Consider the following 18,272-nt stretch of genomic DNA (forward strand, 5'->3'; position numbering starts at 1 on the left):
CATGCCCGCTCTACTATCAGACCACATGTAAATCTGCCACATGTGTTTCTTCTACTTTCCCCACCTGCTGGCCATAAAACGTGGCTGGCATTCAGAAGCCACATGTGAATTGACTAGCCAGCAACCTGAGACAGCTGGTCTAGAGTGGCAGCTGCTGGCCATTGTCATGAGCATAAAATTGCCTCTCCCAACATTTATTTTTTAAAAAATCTTTTCTCGATTCTCTTCCCCTGTCATCAGCCTCAGGTTGAGACATTCCTTTTGCCTGTTTACGTAAGAGGTGGGTGGGGAACCAAGGATTTATAGTTTTCGCCCATTTTACACAGAAACACACGAAACCAATCGAGGAGCTGCGAGAAATTCTTCCTGTGCTAATCATAAACTTCTCATTTGTGCCTTAGGACTGCTACATTCTGGATCACGGCGGGATGAAAATCTACGTCTGGAAGGGCAAAGGAGCCTCTAAGATGGAGAAGCAAACAGCCATGTCTAAGGCCTTGGTATGGCACGAGAATTCAGCTAAGCTGCAATTTTGTTATAATTTTAAATGCCCCAGTTGCCTGCAGATGGGAAATGCAGAGATGTGTATATAATTCTTTTTAAAAACGCAATGTTGGAAGGTGAACCAGTTTTGCATGTTCCAATTTACCAGGGACTGCCTCTGTTTTCTAGTATTTGTCACTATCCTTATTTAGCCTTTTGGAGGATATGCGGAAGATGCCTTTAAGGAGCTTTCGTTAGGGTGCGCAAACTTCCCTTCCAGCCGCCCCCTCCTCTTGCCGCTGCCAGTAATTGCTTAACATGGTTGTCAAACCACCATAAAACACACAGCCTGACTGCAGTTGCTGTGGCTTATTTGAGGCCTGTTGGCAGAAACGGAAGATTTACTGGGATTGTTATTCTTCCCCCAAGCTCAGTTTTTAATAAGCTGTAGAACCACATTTAGCCGGCAGTCCTGAGTTTCACTGTCCCTGCTGTAAATCTATTTTTCACTTTTATGTCCCCGCCTTTACATTTATGTCCAGGGAATTCAGTGTGGCACGGGTGCTTCTCTCGCTCCCAATTTTATCCTTGCAACAACACTGTGAGGAGATGAATTAGGCTGAGAGATGGTGACTGGGGATTTGGAGCCTGGTCTCCCAGTTCCTGGGGACGCGGGTGGCGCTGTGGGTTAAACCACAGAGCCTGGGGCTTGCCAATCAGAAGGTTGGCAGTTCAAATCCCTGCGACGAGGTGAGCCCCCGTTGCTTGGTCCCTGCTCCTGCCAACCTAGCAGTTCGAAAGCACATCAAAGTGCAAGTAGATAAATAGGTACCGCTCCAGCGGGAAGGTAAACAGCATTTCTGTGTGCTGCTCTGGTTCGCCAGAAGTGGCTTAGTCATGCTGGTCACATGACCCGGAAGCTGTACGCCGGCTCCCTTGGCCAATAAAGTGAGATGAGCGCCGCAACCCCAGAGTCGGTCATGACTGGACCTAATGGTCAGGGGTCCCTTTACTTTTACCTTTACCTCCCAGTTTCTAGTCCAACACCACACTGGCTTTCTTTCAGTAGCAACATGCTGAAGGCTGCAGAGGAAACCTGCGCTAGAGGCAGGACCCAAAGCCTATCCTTCCTTCCTTGCTTGTTACAGGAATTTGTTCAGATGAAAGGCTACCCTCCAAGCACTAACCTGGAGACGGTTCATGACGGGGCAGAGTCAGCCATGTTCAAGCAGATGTTCCAGAATTGGACAGTCCAGGACCAGACTGTGGGGCTAGGAAGAACCTACAACGTTGGCAAAATTGGTAAGGATGTGCAGAGAGATGCCTCGGATCCTTTGGGCAATTGGCAAGGAGCTGCATAGACACCTCCCTCTCTATCCCTGGTTCAGGCCAATTCTGGTTTGCATTCTGTCATTCCCAGTTGCCATTCTCTGGAGGCGCAGGTCAATTCTGTGTCCAGGGGAGCTGTCTACCAGCTCCATCTGGTACGCAGGCTGAGACCCTTCCTGCCCACAGACTGTCTTGCCAGAGTGGTGCATGCTCTAGTTATCTTCCGCTTGGACTACTGCAATGTGCTCTACGTGGGGCTAGCTTTGAAGGTGACCCAGAAAATACAATTAATCCAGAATGCAGCAGCTAGACTGGTGACTGGGCCTGAAAGACATGCATTGGCTCCCAGAACGTTTCCAAGCACAATTCAAAGAGTTGGTGCTGGCCTTTAAAGCCCTAAACCAGGCTCCCTCAAACGTGGCCCTCCAGATGTTTTGAGACACAGTTCCCATCATCCCTGACCACTAGTCCTGCTAGCTAGGGATCATGGGAGTTGTAGGCCAAAAACATCTGGAGGGCCGAGTTTGAGGAAGCCTGCCCTGAACAGGCTTGACACAGTATACCTGAAGGAGCGTCTCCACCCCCATCGTTCTGGAAATTGAGGTCCAGCTCTGAGAGCCTTCTGGCAGTTCCCTCACCACGAGAAGTGAGGTTACAGGGAACCAGGCAGAGGGCCTTCTGGGTAGTGGCGCTCACCCTGTGGAACACCCTCTCATCAGACGTCAAGGAAATCCGGATGGGCAGAATATAAATAATAAATTATTATTATTATCATTATTAGGATGATTAGCATCATTAGGTTTTCAGGAATTTTGGCCAAGAAGTTGCATTTTCTCCTAGCCTTGTTGCGACCCTTGTACTTGTCTCCAGGCCCAAGGGATCATGTACTCCACTTGGCAAAACCTCGCTCTGATGGATGCCAGCTGCTTCCTCCCTTTGACAGATGTTTCCTTTCCAGCTAAGGTCGCCCAAGAGAAATTTGATGCCACCCTCTTGCACGCCCGACCAGAGTTGGCAGCCCAGGAGAGAATGGTAGATAGCGGGGAAGGAAAAGTGGAGGTAAGAGTTATGAGCCCCAATCCCAGAATGGAAGCTCGATTTCTTGTTGGCTCTCTAGTGAGTACAGTGGAAGAAGAAGAGTTTGGATTTGATATCCTGCTTTATCACTACCCGAAGGAGTCTCAAAGTGGCTAACATTCTTCTTTCCCTTCCTCCCCCACAACAAACACTCTGTGAGGTGAGTGGGGCTGAGAGACTTCAAAGAAGTGTGACTAGCCCAAGGTCACCCAGCAGCTGCAGGTGGAGGAGTGGAGACGCAAACCTGGTTCACCAGATTACGAGTCCACCACTCTTAACCACTACACACACCACACTGCCTCTTGGTACCTCAGGTTACGAATTTAATTCATTCCAGAGGGCCATTTTTTTATTATTGATTAAATTTTATTTAACATAATTATAACAAAATACAAGTAAAATACATTACTCTCCCTCATTGCGAGAAGCAAAGCTACAGGGAACCAGGCAGAGGGCCTTCTTGGTAGTGGCGCCCGCCCTATGGAACGCCCTTCCAGCAGATGTCAAAGCGATAAACAACTACCTGACATTCAGAAGACATCTTAAGGCAGCCCTGTTCAGGGAAGTTTTTAACGTGTGATATTTTACTGTATTTTTGCTTTCTATGGAAGCCGCCCAGAGTGGCTGGGGAGGCCCAGCCAGATGGGCGGGGTATAAATAATAAATTATTATTATTATTATACAAATACATGCATACATATATTTTTCAGATAAGCACACATATATAAAAAAGAACAAAAAAGAAAAAAGGAAGAAAAGAAAAAGAAAAAATAAGAAGAAAAATTGGAAGAATTTCTTTCCAATTTATTCTACAAATATCCCAGAGGTCCATTCTTAACTCACAACTGTTTCTTAATCTGAGGCATGCTTTCGCTAATGGGGCCTCCTGCTGCTGCCGTGCCACCGGCATGCGATTTTCGTTCTCATCCTGGGGCAAAGTTTGTAACCCGAGGTACTACCTCCAGGTTAGCGGAGTTTGAACCCAAGGTGTTTGTAACCTGAGGTACCACTGTACAAGTGCCCCACATTTGCATACAATATTTTTCTCTTCTTTTATATTTCCAAAATAACATACTAGCACAGAGGTGATTGATATGCTCCAGTAGTGAATGATTCTGGTACTCTGATACTGGAAGTGAGGTTGGGCGAGTCACAGTCACCTTGGCTGCCATTGGCTTAGCGCAGGCATAGGCAAACTCCGGCCCTCCAGATGTTTGGGACTACATCTGGAGGGCCGGAGTTTGCCTATGCCTGGCTTAGCTGCTCTGATGTTACACAGAGGGGTCTGGCAGCCTTAGGCTTAGCAACCAGAGGGGAGGGGATTTGCAAAGCCTTAGAAGTCATTAGCAACAAACTGCTGAAAACTTGCTGTTTAGGAATGCGAATAGCATTCATCTGTAATGTTTCTACCATATTGCTTTTGCACCCTTCCCCCAAGTTTCTACAAAAGGTTTTTTAAAATAAATAATAACTGCCATTTCGTGGCAGGAAAAGGCAATTTCAATGCAGCCAGAAATGTTCAGAGTAGGAAAAACTGCATTGTTGTCTTAATTGGCACCATATAATCTGGGTACAGAATGTGCTTGTTTAGCTCTTAGGAGTTGATGTTCCTTGGGATTTATTTTGTGTTCATTCACAAGTCACAAGAGCTGAGATGTTGGAAGTGTGAAATCTACAGTAAAAGGTAAAGGCAAAGGGACCCCTGACCATTAGATCCAGTTGTGGCCGATTCTGGGGTTGCGGCGCTCATCTCGCTTTATTGGCCAAGGGAGCCGACATACAGCTTCTGGGTCATGTGGCCAGCATGACTAAGACGCTTCTGGAGAACCAGAGCAGTGCACGGAAACACCTTTGACTTTCCCGCCAGAGTGGTACCTATTTATCTACTTGCACTTTGACGTGCTTTGGAACTGCTAGGTTGGCAGGAGCAGGGACCGAGCAACGGGAGCTCACCCCGTTGCGAGGATTCGAACTGCCAACCTTCTGATCGGCAAGTCCTAGGCTCTGTGGTTTAGACCACAGTGCCACCCGAAATCTACAGTATGCTTGCTCAAAAGTATCTTTGCGTGCAGCACTAGATGTAACGAAGGAAACATAGGGATCCCAATCCTGCGCTTAACTTGTCCAGTGTTTTGGGGGAGAATTGATGGGCAGAAGAAGAGGTGCTTATCCTTATCCCTGCTCACTGATTCTGCTTTGCAAGTGCCACTGTCAGCTATTTTTAATTCCGCCACTGCCACTGCCCACTGCCATGTCAGCTTGTGAAACTAGGAGCGAGCCTCGTCAGAAAAGCAGCCCTGAGGATGTTTTTAGGGGGGAATCAGTGATGTGCCAGCACCAGAGGGATAATGTGTTGCTTCTACCTGCTCACCTGCCAGTCTAACCCTGCGTGAGTCCCCTTGCCCTACATTTCAATTACCGTATTTTTTGCTCTATAAGACTCACTTTTTCCCTCCTAAAAAGTAAGGGGAAATGTGTGTGCGTCTTATGGAGCGAATGCAGGCTGCGCAGCTATCCCAGAAGCCAGAACAGCAAGAGGGATTGCTGCTTTCACTGCGCAGCGATCCCTCTTGCTGTTCTGGCTTCTGAGATTCAGAATATTTTTTTCCTTGTTTTCCTCCTCCAAAAACTAGGTGCGTCTTATGGTCTGGTGCGTCTTATAGAGCGAAAAATACGGTAATCTCAGCAGAACAAGTGTTAAGATAGCAATGAAAGGATCTGTCAGTTGTGGTTCTCTGGGCTTCCCTTTTTTCCAGTCTTAAATTCAGTTCCTCACATTTAATGCAGCAATTTGCATTTTTTTAAAAAACCTCATGAAAATTCATCAGCATTTTAGTGCAAATTTCTCCCAATAAATAATTTTTTGTATGCCGCTTTTACTATTGTCCATATTGTCGCAAGCGTTTCCTCCCTAATTCTATGCATTTTTGCCTGCCACCGTCACTAATCATTTTTATTATGTGTATTTGAATCTATCGTCTTTGATAAAATGCGTGCTGCAATATGAATTTTCGTGCAGTTTTCTTTTTTAAAAAGCAGATAAATGCCCAAACATGGGCCAGAAATAGGTTGATTAACCTAGGTTATGACTGCACATTTGCTGAGATAACATCTAGTTCCACCCTCTGTTTTGTTATCTCTAGGTCTGGAGGGTTGAGAACCTGGAGCTGGTGCCAGTGGACCATCGATGGCATGGATTCTTCTACGGTGGAGACTGCTACTTAGTCCTGTACACCTATGAGGTCAACAGGAAACCCCATTACATCTTATACATTTGGCAGGTAAGTGAACAGCTTCAGATGAGGAAGGCCCTGTTTCTGTTGACTTCCCAGAGGAGTTGGCTTCAGAAGTCTTAGGTGCTGCTACCAAATGTTCCTTTCAATTGTCCATGGTGTACAGGTAATGGTGGCTGTAAACTATGGTTAGGGAAATTGGCTGGTACACAAACTGCATGTGGTGCACACAGTCCCTGTGCTCTGCTCCCTCCCACCATAAAGTTTGACATGCATAGATTTTACTTGTGTTACCCCCAGGACACAACCCTTTTGGATGGATGAGACTGAGAGAGGTTGACTGGCTAAGAGTTGTCCAATAACTTTCAGGGCTCTGTGAGGATTTGTACTTAAGTCTCTTAAATCCAATATGGCTAATGAGAGCCTACGTTGGAGACCCTCACTCAGCGTGGCTGTAATGTGCAGCTATACTCACCGCATGCTAGATCTCTCTGTGCTTCAGGGGCTGTTGAATATAAGCGTAGTGAAAGCGCAGCTAAGAAGGTCAAATTATATATATGACTGACGCCCTCCTTTGGAAATTAAACCAATGTCCAGACTCTAACATTCAAAAACTTTACTTGCAGAAACTGTTAATTATAGATGAATTAAAACATAATATTTACAGTCGCATGCTCATGCAAGCGTGGGTCTACATTTATTTATTTTTTTACATTGTGGCCGTTGTTTTAATTTCATTTTTGTATTATTCCCTTGTATTCATGGATGCATATTTGTATTTACCAGTAACTTCACACTGATTTCAAGCCACTTTGTGTCCTTCCTAAAAGAGGCTCATGGGAGGCCGGAGGGACATTGCTGGAACAACTCTTGGGTTGGGGCAACTGGCTAAAAGGTTTTAAAATGTTTTAAACAGTTCTAATTTTGGTTCCTTTCTTGTTTTGGTCAGGTTGATGTTGGTTAAATGTTTAGTTGGGGTTGGCAGTTATTTTAATTTGGGTATAGCTGTAAACTGATTATTATTGCTGTTGTTGTTTTCTATTGATTTATTGGCTTGTTTGTTGCTCATATAGGATATTTTGTTTTTTAATGTTTGATGCTTTGTTGTATTTTAAGCCACCGAGAGTGGCTTGCGAAACCCAGCAAGATGGGCAGGATATAAATTTAAAAATTATTATTATTACAGTCTCTTCTTCTAGCTTTCAATCAGCTGTATTTTCTTGTCTTTCCAGAGCTCAGCACTCAGCCTTCTGTCTCTCAGTTAGGCCATGCCTCGCAGCTCCTATGAGAGATTTACCTTCTCCATTTTACCTGCTCTCTTAAGCAGAGAAGTAGCACTCTAACACTCTATTCAACTGAGCAGTGTTCACAGTGGATTCTAAAACACAGTCATCTTGCTTCCCATAAAATGAAGTCTCTCTTTCACTATTTCCCTCCCATGTGACCAACCTTAACTAATCACATGAGAACCGCTGTTGTTGTTTAGTCATTTAGTCGTGTCCGACTCTTCGTGACCCCATGGACCAGAGCATGCCAGGCACTCCTGTCTTCCACTGCCTCCCGCAGTTTGGCCAAACTCATACTGGTAGCTTCGAGAACACTGTCCAACCATCTCGCCCTCTGTCGTCCCCTTCTCCTTGTGCCCTCCATCTTTCCCAACATCAGGGTCTTTTCCAGGGAGTCTTCTCTTCTCATGAGGTGGCCAAAGTATTGGAGCCTCAGCTTCACGATCTGTCCTTCCAGTGAGCACTCAGGGCTGATTTCCTTAGGAATGGAAAGGTTTGTTCTTCTTGCAGTCCATGGGACTCTCAAGAGTCTCCCCCAACACCATAATTCAAAAGCATCAATTCTTTGGCGATCAGCCTGCTTTATAGTCCAACTCTCATTTCCATACATCACAACTGGGAAAACCATAGCTTTAACTTGTTAACTTAACAAGCTTTAACTTGCCAACCTTTGTTGGCAAGGTGATGTCTCTGAGAACCACTAGAGAACACTATAGAATTCAGTTACCAACCAATCAAATTTAAACCCATAGCAATGCATACAAGCACTTTCAGTTTCAGTGAATTCCATTACTGTACTCAACAGGGACGCCATGCCACGGTGGACGAGCTTGCGGCTTCAGCCTACCATGCAGTGGAGCTGGATCAGCAGTACAACGGGGAGCCTGTGCAGGTGCGGCTGAACATGGGCAAAGAACCACGCCACTTCTTGGCCATCTTCAAAGGCAAGCTTGTCTTCTTTGAGGTATGGAGGAGGATTAAGGAGCACCATGGAAAATCACAAACTGAATTCCCCAGGCGTCAGGCCTGTTACAGCTAAGCGTATTGCTGTAGCTTAGAAGCAAGGAACCCGGGGCCCTCCAGATATTGTTGGGACTTCAGATCCCATAATCCTGAGCCCAGTGGTTGGGGGTGATGGGACCTGTAGGGCCACAGGTTCCCCATCTCTGCTGTACCTGCTCAAGGCCACTGTGAGTCACAGCCAGATTCTCCCTAAACACAAACTCTTTGCTCTTCTGGTATATTTTGAGGGGCAAAACTCAGGAGTGAAGGAGGAGACCAGAACGCAGGTTCCCTGACATCTCAGTGGAACAGTCTGTCCTTGGGTCTTATTCTTGCCGCTTACAGCAGCCAAGATGGGAAGGGCATGGAGTGACACCACAGTTCATTCCTTGTTGGAGCTTCCCTTCTTTGAATGAATACGGAAACTTGTCTCTGTCATCCCTGCTGTAAAAAAGGGAAGAGGGAGGCAGGGAGTCCTAGATACTCGAGAAATCACGTCAACCGTGCCAAATCAGCCACCAGCTTTGGCTTTTCGTGTTTTTCCCTTTCTCCCACCTTTCCTTTAAAAAGGAAAAAAAAGAGAGATTATAGTCCTCATTGTACAAGCAATATCTTCTGAAAGTTGAAAAAAACAAATGGAGACTGGATTTCAATGGCTTTGGAATTGGGATTCCCACGATCTCACAGTTTTGGGAGTCCTGACTTTCATGCCATTCCCCCACTCCATCTGCTGTTGCCTCTGTTCTTCCTTGTCCTTACCAGATTGCCAAAATATTCCAAATTCTAGTGTTACAGCCACTCTGGCTGACCAATATATTTTTTACTCTGCTCTGGGTGATTATATTTTATCACACCTGGATAAGGATCAGCTAACCAATTTTTTTGCTGTTGACACCAATTGGGGTAGCTACCCTCTCATGCGGATCATATGGTCCAGACATTCATTTAATAGTACCTGGAACTAGGCTTTTAGTGGGGTAGCATCCATGCCTTGGGGACGCAGGTGGCGCTGTGGGTTAAAGCCTCAGCGCCTAGGGCTTGCCGATCGAAAGGTCGGCGGTTCGAATCCCTGCGGCGGGGTGCGCTCCCGCTGCTCGGTCCCAGCGCCTGCCAACCTAGCAGTTCGAAAGCACCTCCGGGTGCAAGTAGATAAATAGGGACCGCTTACCAGCGGGAAGGTAAACGGCGTTTCCGTGTGCGGCTCTGGCTCGCCAGAGCAGCGATGTCACGCTGGCCACATGACCCGGAAGTGTCTCCGGACAGCGCTGGCCCCTGGCCTCTTAAGTGAGATGGGCGCACAACCCCAGAGTCTGTCAAGACTGGCCCGTACGGGCAGGGGTACCTTTACCTTTTATCCATGCCTTGAGATATTCTTCACCTCAAAGTTGGATGGTGCCAACAATTTGTTCTTTTAGGTGCCTCCTTAAGCCTTTTTTAAAAAAAAAATCCAATCAGGCATTTTCAAGCCAGCATTGCTGAATATTGTTCTTATTGGTTTTACAGGTTTTACAGATAGTAACTCAATCATGGGTTAGAAAGGCATTTCTGCAGAATCAGTGATGAAGAATCCCATTTATACAAATGAAATCCTTTGATCCAGGCAGGTGTCAGATGTAGCAGAAGATTAAATACTTGTTCTGAGGTTTCCCTGCTAATGATGAATTTATCAATATTCAGAAGTGCGTGGAAAAGGTATCTGAACTCCCAATAGTCTAGTGAGTCTGCCTCCAGGAATATTTGTGCACCTGTTTAATAGGATGGGAAAGAGGAAGTGTTTCAATAGGTGTCGGTCAAAGGCAGTGCTTTTTTCTAAGAAAAAAAATGTTTAGGGGTACTCTCATTTTCCTACTCATATTGAAATACTGCCCCTCTATGAGGTCAAACATAGATTCACAATATGTTTAGGAGTATGCCTGCCCCCAGAAAAAAAAGCCCTGGTCACAGGTATTAATCTCAGGGCTGGTTTCGCCTTTGCCTTAAGTATTTAACTCAAGTCCCATCTAGAAGCTTCTCATTGAAAATACTTGTCTGTTGCAAGGTTGAGAAGTGATAATCCCAGACCTTTGCCCCTCCAGCTTCTTTCCCAGTAGATGTGCATTTTGTAAATTTTCACCTGTATAGCCAGTGCGGCCATCAGGGTAGGACTCTGGAGTAGGAGACCAGTGGCCCACTCAGGAGAATGAAGGAATAAATATTACCATCTAATCCAGGGGTAGGCAACCTAAGGCCTGTGGGCTGGATGCGGCCCAATCACCTCTTTAATAAAAAATATAAAATATATATGAGGAATTTGAACAAAACATATTATCTTGAAACATATCAGCCTTAATTCCCCCCCCCCCATTTTACCTCCCCCCCCCATAAAATGACCCACCCTCCCCTCCCCCCTTGACTTCCCTCAGCTCCAATCCCTGGTTTCTCTACAGATACTATTCTCTGCATGTTAGAAAATTGTATAAATCCTTAATTTATCTGACTGGTTATTGTCAATAAAAAGTTTGTGAGTGTTTATTCAAAGCCTGCCAAGGAGTCTAGTTCACTTTGTTGCTTCGCCCAATCACCTTCTCAATCTAAATGCATCTCTGGGTTATTTGTGGGACATAGGAATTAGTTCTTCTTCTCCCCCCCCAAAAAAAAATAGTCCCGCCCCCCCCTACAAGGTCTGAGGGACGGTGGACCTGCTGAAAAAGTTTGCTGACCCCTGATCTAATCCATCACCGCTGCTGTAAGGCCATTAAGGTTACTTAGGTGAACCGTGCCACTGTACACAGCATTGCTCCAGTTGCATCATTAGGTTAGCAGCGATTTCGGTTTGTTGTTCTGCCCTTCCATCACTTGCTCTTTAGGGCGGGACATCAAGGAAAGGCAGGAGCGAAGCGGAACCACCAGTGCGGCTCTTCCAGATCCGTGGAACGGACAGCTCCAACACGAAGGCGGTAGAAGTGCCGTCTGTGGCTGCCTCTCTCAATTCCAACGATGTCTTCTTGCTGAAGACCCAAACGGACCATTACTTGTGGTATGGCAAGGTGAGGCGAGGAAAGGTGGTTCGGAGCAGGGAGGAGGGCAAAGTCAAGCAGGAGGGCGGGTGGGAATCCAGAACCCCACCATCCATTGCATTTCAAACAGGCCACCACAGGGGCATCCCACCAGAAAGGTTTTTACATGGATGGGTGGGTGTCGGAATTAAGAAAAGAAAAATTGGTGAGACCAAATGTCTGGTATAGAATTTGGACTCCTTGCAGTGGCGGGGGAATCTTCAAATTTCATTAATAACAGCAGAGTAGTCCCAAGTCTCTGTCTTTCATGGTTGTGAAAGATAACTTTGAAATGTGTCACTTATTATTATAATTATTATTATTATTACCCCACCCATCTGGGTTTCCCCAGCCAAACTGGGTGGCTCCCAACAGAATATTAAAAACACAATAAAACATAAATCATTACAAAAATTCTGTAAGCAGGGTTTCCTTCAGATGTCTTCTAAAAGTCAGATAGTTGTTTATTTCCTTGACATCTGATGGGAGGGCATTCCACAGGGCAGATGCCACCACCGAGAAGGCCCTCTGCCTGGTTCCCTGTAACTTCGCTTCTCACAATCAGGGAACCGCCAGAAGGCCCTCGGAACTGGACCTCAGTGTCCGAGCTGAATGATGGGGGTGGAGACGCTCCTTCAGGTATACTGAGTTGAGGCCATTTAGGGCTTTAAAAGTCAGCACCAACACTTTGAATTGTGCTCGGAAATGTACTAACGTAGGAATAAATTTCGAAAGCATTTCAGCTATGGTATGCTATGCAGATTTTGGCACACAATGAGTAGCAGCTTAAAATTAAATAGAGAAAGGAAGTCACAAGCCCCCGTGACTGTAGAGGGCACTTTGAGAAAGTGCACATGGTCAGGAACACAGAACTAGGATTATTATGGAACAGAATGCAGCAGTTGCCTAGGGCAGCAAATTCCAGAGGAAGAGCTCCCTACCTATATCTCAGAGATGATAGAGCACACATTTTGCACGCACAAGGTCCCAGATTCAATCTGTTGCAGCTCCAGGTAGGTTTACAAAAGACTGCTGTCTAAAACCAGCTGCACTGGCTCCCGGTGGAGTACAGGATCAGGTTTAAGGTGCTGGTTTTAACCTTTAAAGCCCTATACGGCCTAGGACCCTCGTACCTACGGGACCGCCTCTCCTGGTATGCCCCACAGAGAAACTTACGGTCTTCAAACAAAAACATCTTGAAGGTCCCAGGCCACAGAGAGGTTAGGCTGGCCTCAACTAGAGCCAGGGCTTTTTCGGCTGTGGCTCCGATCTGGTGGAACGCTCTGTCACAAGAAACTAGGGCCCTGCGGGACTTGACATCTTTCCGCAGGGCCTGCAAGACAGAGCTGTTCCACCAGGCCTTTGGCCAGGGCACAGCCCGACTCCCTCCTTTGGCAATCTTCACAGAACTCTAGCCCAATGGTTGCTATCAATTTGATTTGAATTAATTTTATAATGAAATGGTTTTAGAATGTTGTATTATTTTATTGTTGTTAGCCGCCCTGAGCCCAGCTTCAGCTGGGGAGAGCGGGATATTAATAATATTAATAACAATAACAACAACAACAACAACAACAACCACCACCACCACCACCACCACCACCCCTGGAGAGCCACTGTCATCCAGTTTGGGGTAGCCAATACAGAGCTAGATGGACCAGGGGGCTGACTCTGTATAAGGAAACTTCTTCTACTCCTAGAACATTTCTTTGCAGTGGCTGCATTTCCATTTTTGAGGACAACCCATAGCAGCTCTTGGGCTACAATAGAAACATCTCACTTGGAAGCTTTTGCTTCCACTTTAGATTAAATGCTGCTTTGTGTGATGTCACAACCCAGGCAAACCAGGGTTAATCTTAACTATGGTTTAGTTTAAGAAAATAAGATTTGAAATTATACATGTTTTTGGTATTGTGTATGTCTTTACTGTTGTTTGTGCTTATATGTTTTAATTGGAAACTTTAATAAATATCATTAAAAAAAAAATCTTAACTATGGTTTGTCAAAACCGGTCATGTCAGAAGAGGGGGAAGCGCATGACCCCGATGGCTTGCCACAGCTTGTTCTTATAATGCTAAACCAGGGTTTAGTGTTATGTGCAAACACAGCCTGTGCGGCCCTTTTTATGGGAGCGGGCAAGATTGTTGACTTCTAGCTCCAAGTGCAGAAGTACATAAGGCCTGTATTGCCCAGATAGCTCAGGGGGAAATGTTTGGTGTCTTGTCAAGTAGTAGACCAGTATGAAGTAAGCAGCACATAAGCGGCACACAAAACACTACCAAACCATTCTACGTTCTAAATCTTATATTAATAATCCAAAAATTGGGGGAACAAGATACAAGATCTACTACAGAAGCCACAAACAGAAAACTCATTCAAATTGTGTCCAAAAGGAAGATTCAGTCTTTAAAGTTCCTTTAGCCAGGCTCCTGTAGATATCAATAGATAGATATCAATATCAAGTTTGATCAAACGAAGTGCTGGCGATGTTACACACGAGAGTTAGACAGGGTACCGGTGTTAGTCACCTGTTTCACCCATAAAGAGTCTCGGGCTTATTCAGTAAATTCTCTCTTACGGTTTTGATATATTTATAAACATTCAAGTCCATATGTTACATTCCTCCTTGCCTTAAGCTACAATATTTAATTTCTTTCTTCAGGAAATTCTCCCTCAAGATTTTGGTGCATTTACATACATTCAACTTCATATGCGAAGTTCTTTCTTGACTTAAGCATTTATTCATTGTATTTCCTGTGGTGTCTTGTCAAGGCATGACTGCAGGCATCCCCTTACACCAAAACCTTTCAAGATTGTTTCGTAGCCCACCTAGATGTGGGTCAGCAAGCTGCCCTTCCACTTCCACCGCCTTACCTCTGTGGGTTTTCATTCCAGGGTTCCAGTGGCGATGAACGGGAAATGGCCAAGGAGCTGGCCACCACCCTTTGCAACGGGATTCAGGAGATGGTAGCAGAAGGGCAGGAGCCCCCCGAGTTTTGGGAGCTGCTTGGAGGCAAAGCCCCCTATGCAAGTGAGAAAAGGTACTTGCGCCCTGTCCCTAAATTCTAGTACTTGCTTGTGTATCTCGGTGCTTCTAGGCAGGGGGCTTAAATATTGCAAGCAGGTGTTCGGATATCACAAGTATCACTTACCAGATTTCCCTCAGTAAGGGTGAATCTGGATTAAATGGGGCAGGGGGAGGATATGGGTTGGTATTTTGATACTAATGATATCATATGGATGCTGTGAGAAACTTGCATGCATTGATCCCATAATAAACAGCCACTTGGAAGCACCCTCTGTCCCCAACTTTAGCGTCCCAGAATTGTAGAGTTAGAAGGGGCCCCAAAGCGTCATCTAGCAAAATTTCCTGCAATGCAGGAATCACAGATGAAGAATTATCTAGAGAGGTAGACTCAACTAGTGCCTACTTCCAAGAGCTTTTCAACAACCCAGGCTTTAAAGCCAGTGTGGTGTAGTGGTTAAGAGCGGTAGCCTCGTAATCTGGTGAACCGGGTTCGCGTCTCCGCTCCTCCACATGCAGCTGCTGGGTGACCTTGCGCCAGTCACACTTCTTTGAAGTCTCTCAGCCCCACTCACCTCACAGAGTGTTTGTTGTGGGGAAGGAAGGGAAAGGAGAATGTTTGCCGCTTTGAGACCCCTTCGGGCAGTGATAAAGCGGGATATCAAATCCAAACTCTTCTTCTTCTATATATATTATGCTTTTATTAGGCTTTTTTAAAACAAGCAAACTAACACTATTGGGTTGTGATTACTTTTACTGCTATTGTTTTTTTTTTATTACAATGCTGAAATACTTTTGCATCATAAAGTTTGTGCATTGATTGTTAATGGCAGACGTAAGTTACCTTGGCAATATGCCAAGGGCAGCAGAGAAGCAAATAAAATTTAAATAATAAATGAAGGGATTAATAATGGGGCCAGCAGATCCTGGTCCGTATCTCGAAATCCTTATAAGCACATTGGAAGTGAGACCTAAAAAGGACTTTCTCAAACAGTCTCTGTCTTACAGGCTTCAGGAGGAGGTACCTGACCATCCTCCACGGCTCTTTGAATGCTCCAACAAAACCGGATGCTTTGTAGCCATCGAGATCACAGACTTTACCCAAGATGACCTCAGTGAAAGTGATGTGATGATGCTGGATACCTGGGACCAGGTGAGGCTGGGGCAGGAGTACTGTCCTGAATTTATTAGCCTCTCATTCTATTTTCCTCTCCTTTTCTTCCCCCCCCCTTTTTTTTCTTTTTTTGGCCGGGGGCCAGCGCTGTCCGGAGACACTTCCGGGTCACGTGGCCAGTGTGACGAAGCTGCTCTGGCGAGCCAGCAGCAGCGCAGCACACGGAAACGCCGCTTACCTTCCCGCTATAAAGCGGTACCTATTTATCTACTTGCACTTTATGGGTGTTTTCGAACTGCTAGGTGGGCAGGAGCTGGGACCGAACGACGGGAGCTCACCCCGCCGCGGGGATTCGAACTGCCGACCATACAATCGGCAAGCACTAGGCACTGAGGTTTTACCCACAGCGCCACCCGCGTCCCCCTTAGCCTCTCATTCTATGGTGGCTGTGTGATTTAAAGTCTCTGGCTACTTCCTGCAATTCTTTCACTCTATTTGAGTGTTATGGAGTACAAGGCAGCCTTTTGAAGGTATGATTACTCTGCGGAGCAGGGAGCGTGGAGCATTGGAGGCTTGCAGTACCTTAAAAATATTGTAGTTTGGAAAGCCTTAAAAAGGAAAAGGTAAAAGACCCCTGACAATTAAGTCCAGTCGCGAATGACTCTGGGGTTGCAGCGCTCATCTTGCTTTATTGGCTGAGAAAGCCGATGTTTGTCTGCAGACAGTTTTTCTGGGTCATGTGGCCAGCATGACTGAGCCGCTTCTGGCAAACCAGAGCAGGGCACAGAAACACCGTTTACTTTCCCACTGGAGTGGTACCTATTTATCTACTTGCACTTTGACATGCTTTTGAACTGCTAGGTTGGCAGGAGCTGGGACTGAGCAGCGGGAGCTCACCCCATCGCGGGGATTGAAACCGCCGACCTTCTGAACAGCAAGCCCAAGAGGCTCAGTGGTTTATACCACAGCGCCACCCGCTTAGCAGAAGGCAAAGGTAGTAAGCTTGGTTCTCAGGCAGAATAAATGAGCTCCAAAATACCCCCCGACACACACACACACAAAAGAATCATAGAATCATAGAGTTGGAAGAGACCACAAGGGCCATCGAGTCCAACCCCCTGCCAAGCAGGAAACACCATCAGAACACTCCTGACATATGGTTGTCAAGCCTCTGCTTAAAGACCTCCAAAGAAGGAGACTCCACCACACTCCTTGGCAGCAAATTCCACTGTCGAACAGCTCTTACTGTCAGGAAGTTCTTCCTAATGTTTAGGTGGAATCTTCTTTCTTGTAGTTTGGAACCATTGCTCCGTGTCCGCTTCTCTGGAGCAGCAGAAAACAACCTTTCTCCCTCCTCTATGTGACATTCTTTTATATATTTGAACAGAGCATATTAAGTTTCTAGAACTAGCAAAGGAACTATAGAAATGCAAAAATAGCTTCGTGAAGGATGTCTGCTGATGGTTATAAGCCACAATAGCCAGGACTGGTCCTTTTCCCTTAGTGCCACTGATAATATGGAGATAGACAATAGAATGCAGCTCCTGGCCCACTTGCTTCACTCCCCTTCAGCATCTAACTGAAGTTAGGAGTTCTGGGTTTGAAGGAGCCTTTGGATTGCCCCAGTCTGTGGATAATGCCATTATATAGTTTAGTCACTTAACTTACCTGCCTATCGGGATGGAATCATGAGTTTCCTCCATTTGTCCTGGTTTAGCTTCCTTACTGGGGACGCAGGTGGCGCTGTGGGTTAAAGCCTCAGCGCCTAGGACTTGCCGATCGAAAGGTCGGCGGTTCGAATCCCTGCGGCGGGGTGCGCTCCCGCTGCTCGGTCCCAGCGCCTGCCAACCTAGCAGTTCGAAAGTACCTCCGGGTGCAAGTAGATAAATAGGTACCGCTTTATAGCGGGAAGGTAAACGGCGTTTCCGTGTGCGGCTCTGGCTCTGGCTCTGGCCAGAGCAGCGATGTCACGCTGGCCACGTGACCCGGAAGTGTCTCCGGACAGCGCTGGCCCCTGGCCTCTTAAGTGAGATGGGCGCACAACCCCAGAGTCTGTCAAGACTGGCCCGTACGGGCAGGGGTACCTTTACCTTTACCTTTAGCTTCCTTACTGGTGTGCCCCCCCCCCCCCAAGCCTTCTGTGACACCTGGGAATATCCTTACGGTCAAAACCAATGTTTCCCTAGTTTTCTCCCAGGGCAGCTGTATACTACAAGCAATGGGTGACCATAGACCAGGGGTAGGCAACCTAAGGACCAGGGGCCGGATGCGGCCCAATCGCCTTCTCAATCCGGCCCACGGACGGTCCTAGAATCAGCGTGTTTTTACCTGAGTAGAATGTGTGCTTTTATTTAAAATGCATCTCTGGGTTATTGGTGGGGCATAGGAATTTGTTCATATTTTTTTTTCTTTTTTAAAATGATTTTATTGTTATCATTCACTTTAACACACCAAACAGAAAAGAAAACAAATTTCCATCACCACCAAACAAAAAAAGAAAGGAATCAAATAATAGTCTTCAAACCATAAAATAAAAATGTTTTTTTTCTATCAACCAGACTTCCTGTCTATTCCTTATTACAGATTCTATATTATTTGTTCACTGCCATTACACAACTAGTTTTGTTCAAGTTTAATAACCCTTGGTCCATTCATAGGTTCTACACCATTCTTAAAACTGCTACTGAA

The 18,272-nt window shown here is 45.9% G+C and overlaps 1 protein-coding gene across 1 annotated transcript in view; it reads left to right on the top strand.

Annotated features, from left to right (window-relative positions):
* Positions 1-18,272, top strand: part of AVIL (advillin) — a 53,473-nt gene that overhangs the window by 29,663 nt on the left and 5,538 nt on the right. Inside the window, exons 9-16 of the mRNA XM_079966974.1 lie at positions 402-500; positions 1,632-1,785; positions 2,771-2,871; positions 6,033-6,170; positions 8,214-8,372; positions 11,257-11,436; positions 14,341-14,486; positions 15,479-15,623. Of these exons, the coding sequence (XP_079823100.1) occupies positions 402-500; positions 1,632-1,785; positions 2,771-2,871; positions 6,033-6,170; positions 8,214-8,372; positions 11,257-11,436; positions 14,341-14,486; positions 15,479-15,623 (1,122 nt within the window). The remainder of the gene's footprint in view (positions 1-401; positions 501-1,631; positions 1,786-2,770; positions 2,872-6,032; positions 6,171-8,213; positions 8,373-11,256; positions 11,437-14,340; positions 14,487-15,478; positions 15,624-18,272) is intronic.

The sequence above is a fragment of the Podarcis cretensis genome (genome assembly GCF_951804945.1).
Source record: "Podarcis cretensis genome assembly, chromosome: 2".
Lineage (NCBI taxonomy): Eukaryota > Metazoa > Chordata > Lepidosauria > Squamata > Lacertidae > Podarcis > Podarcis cretensis.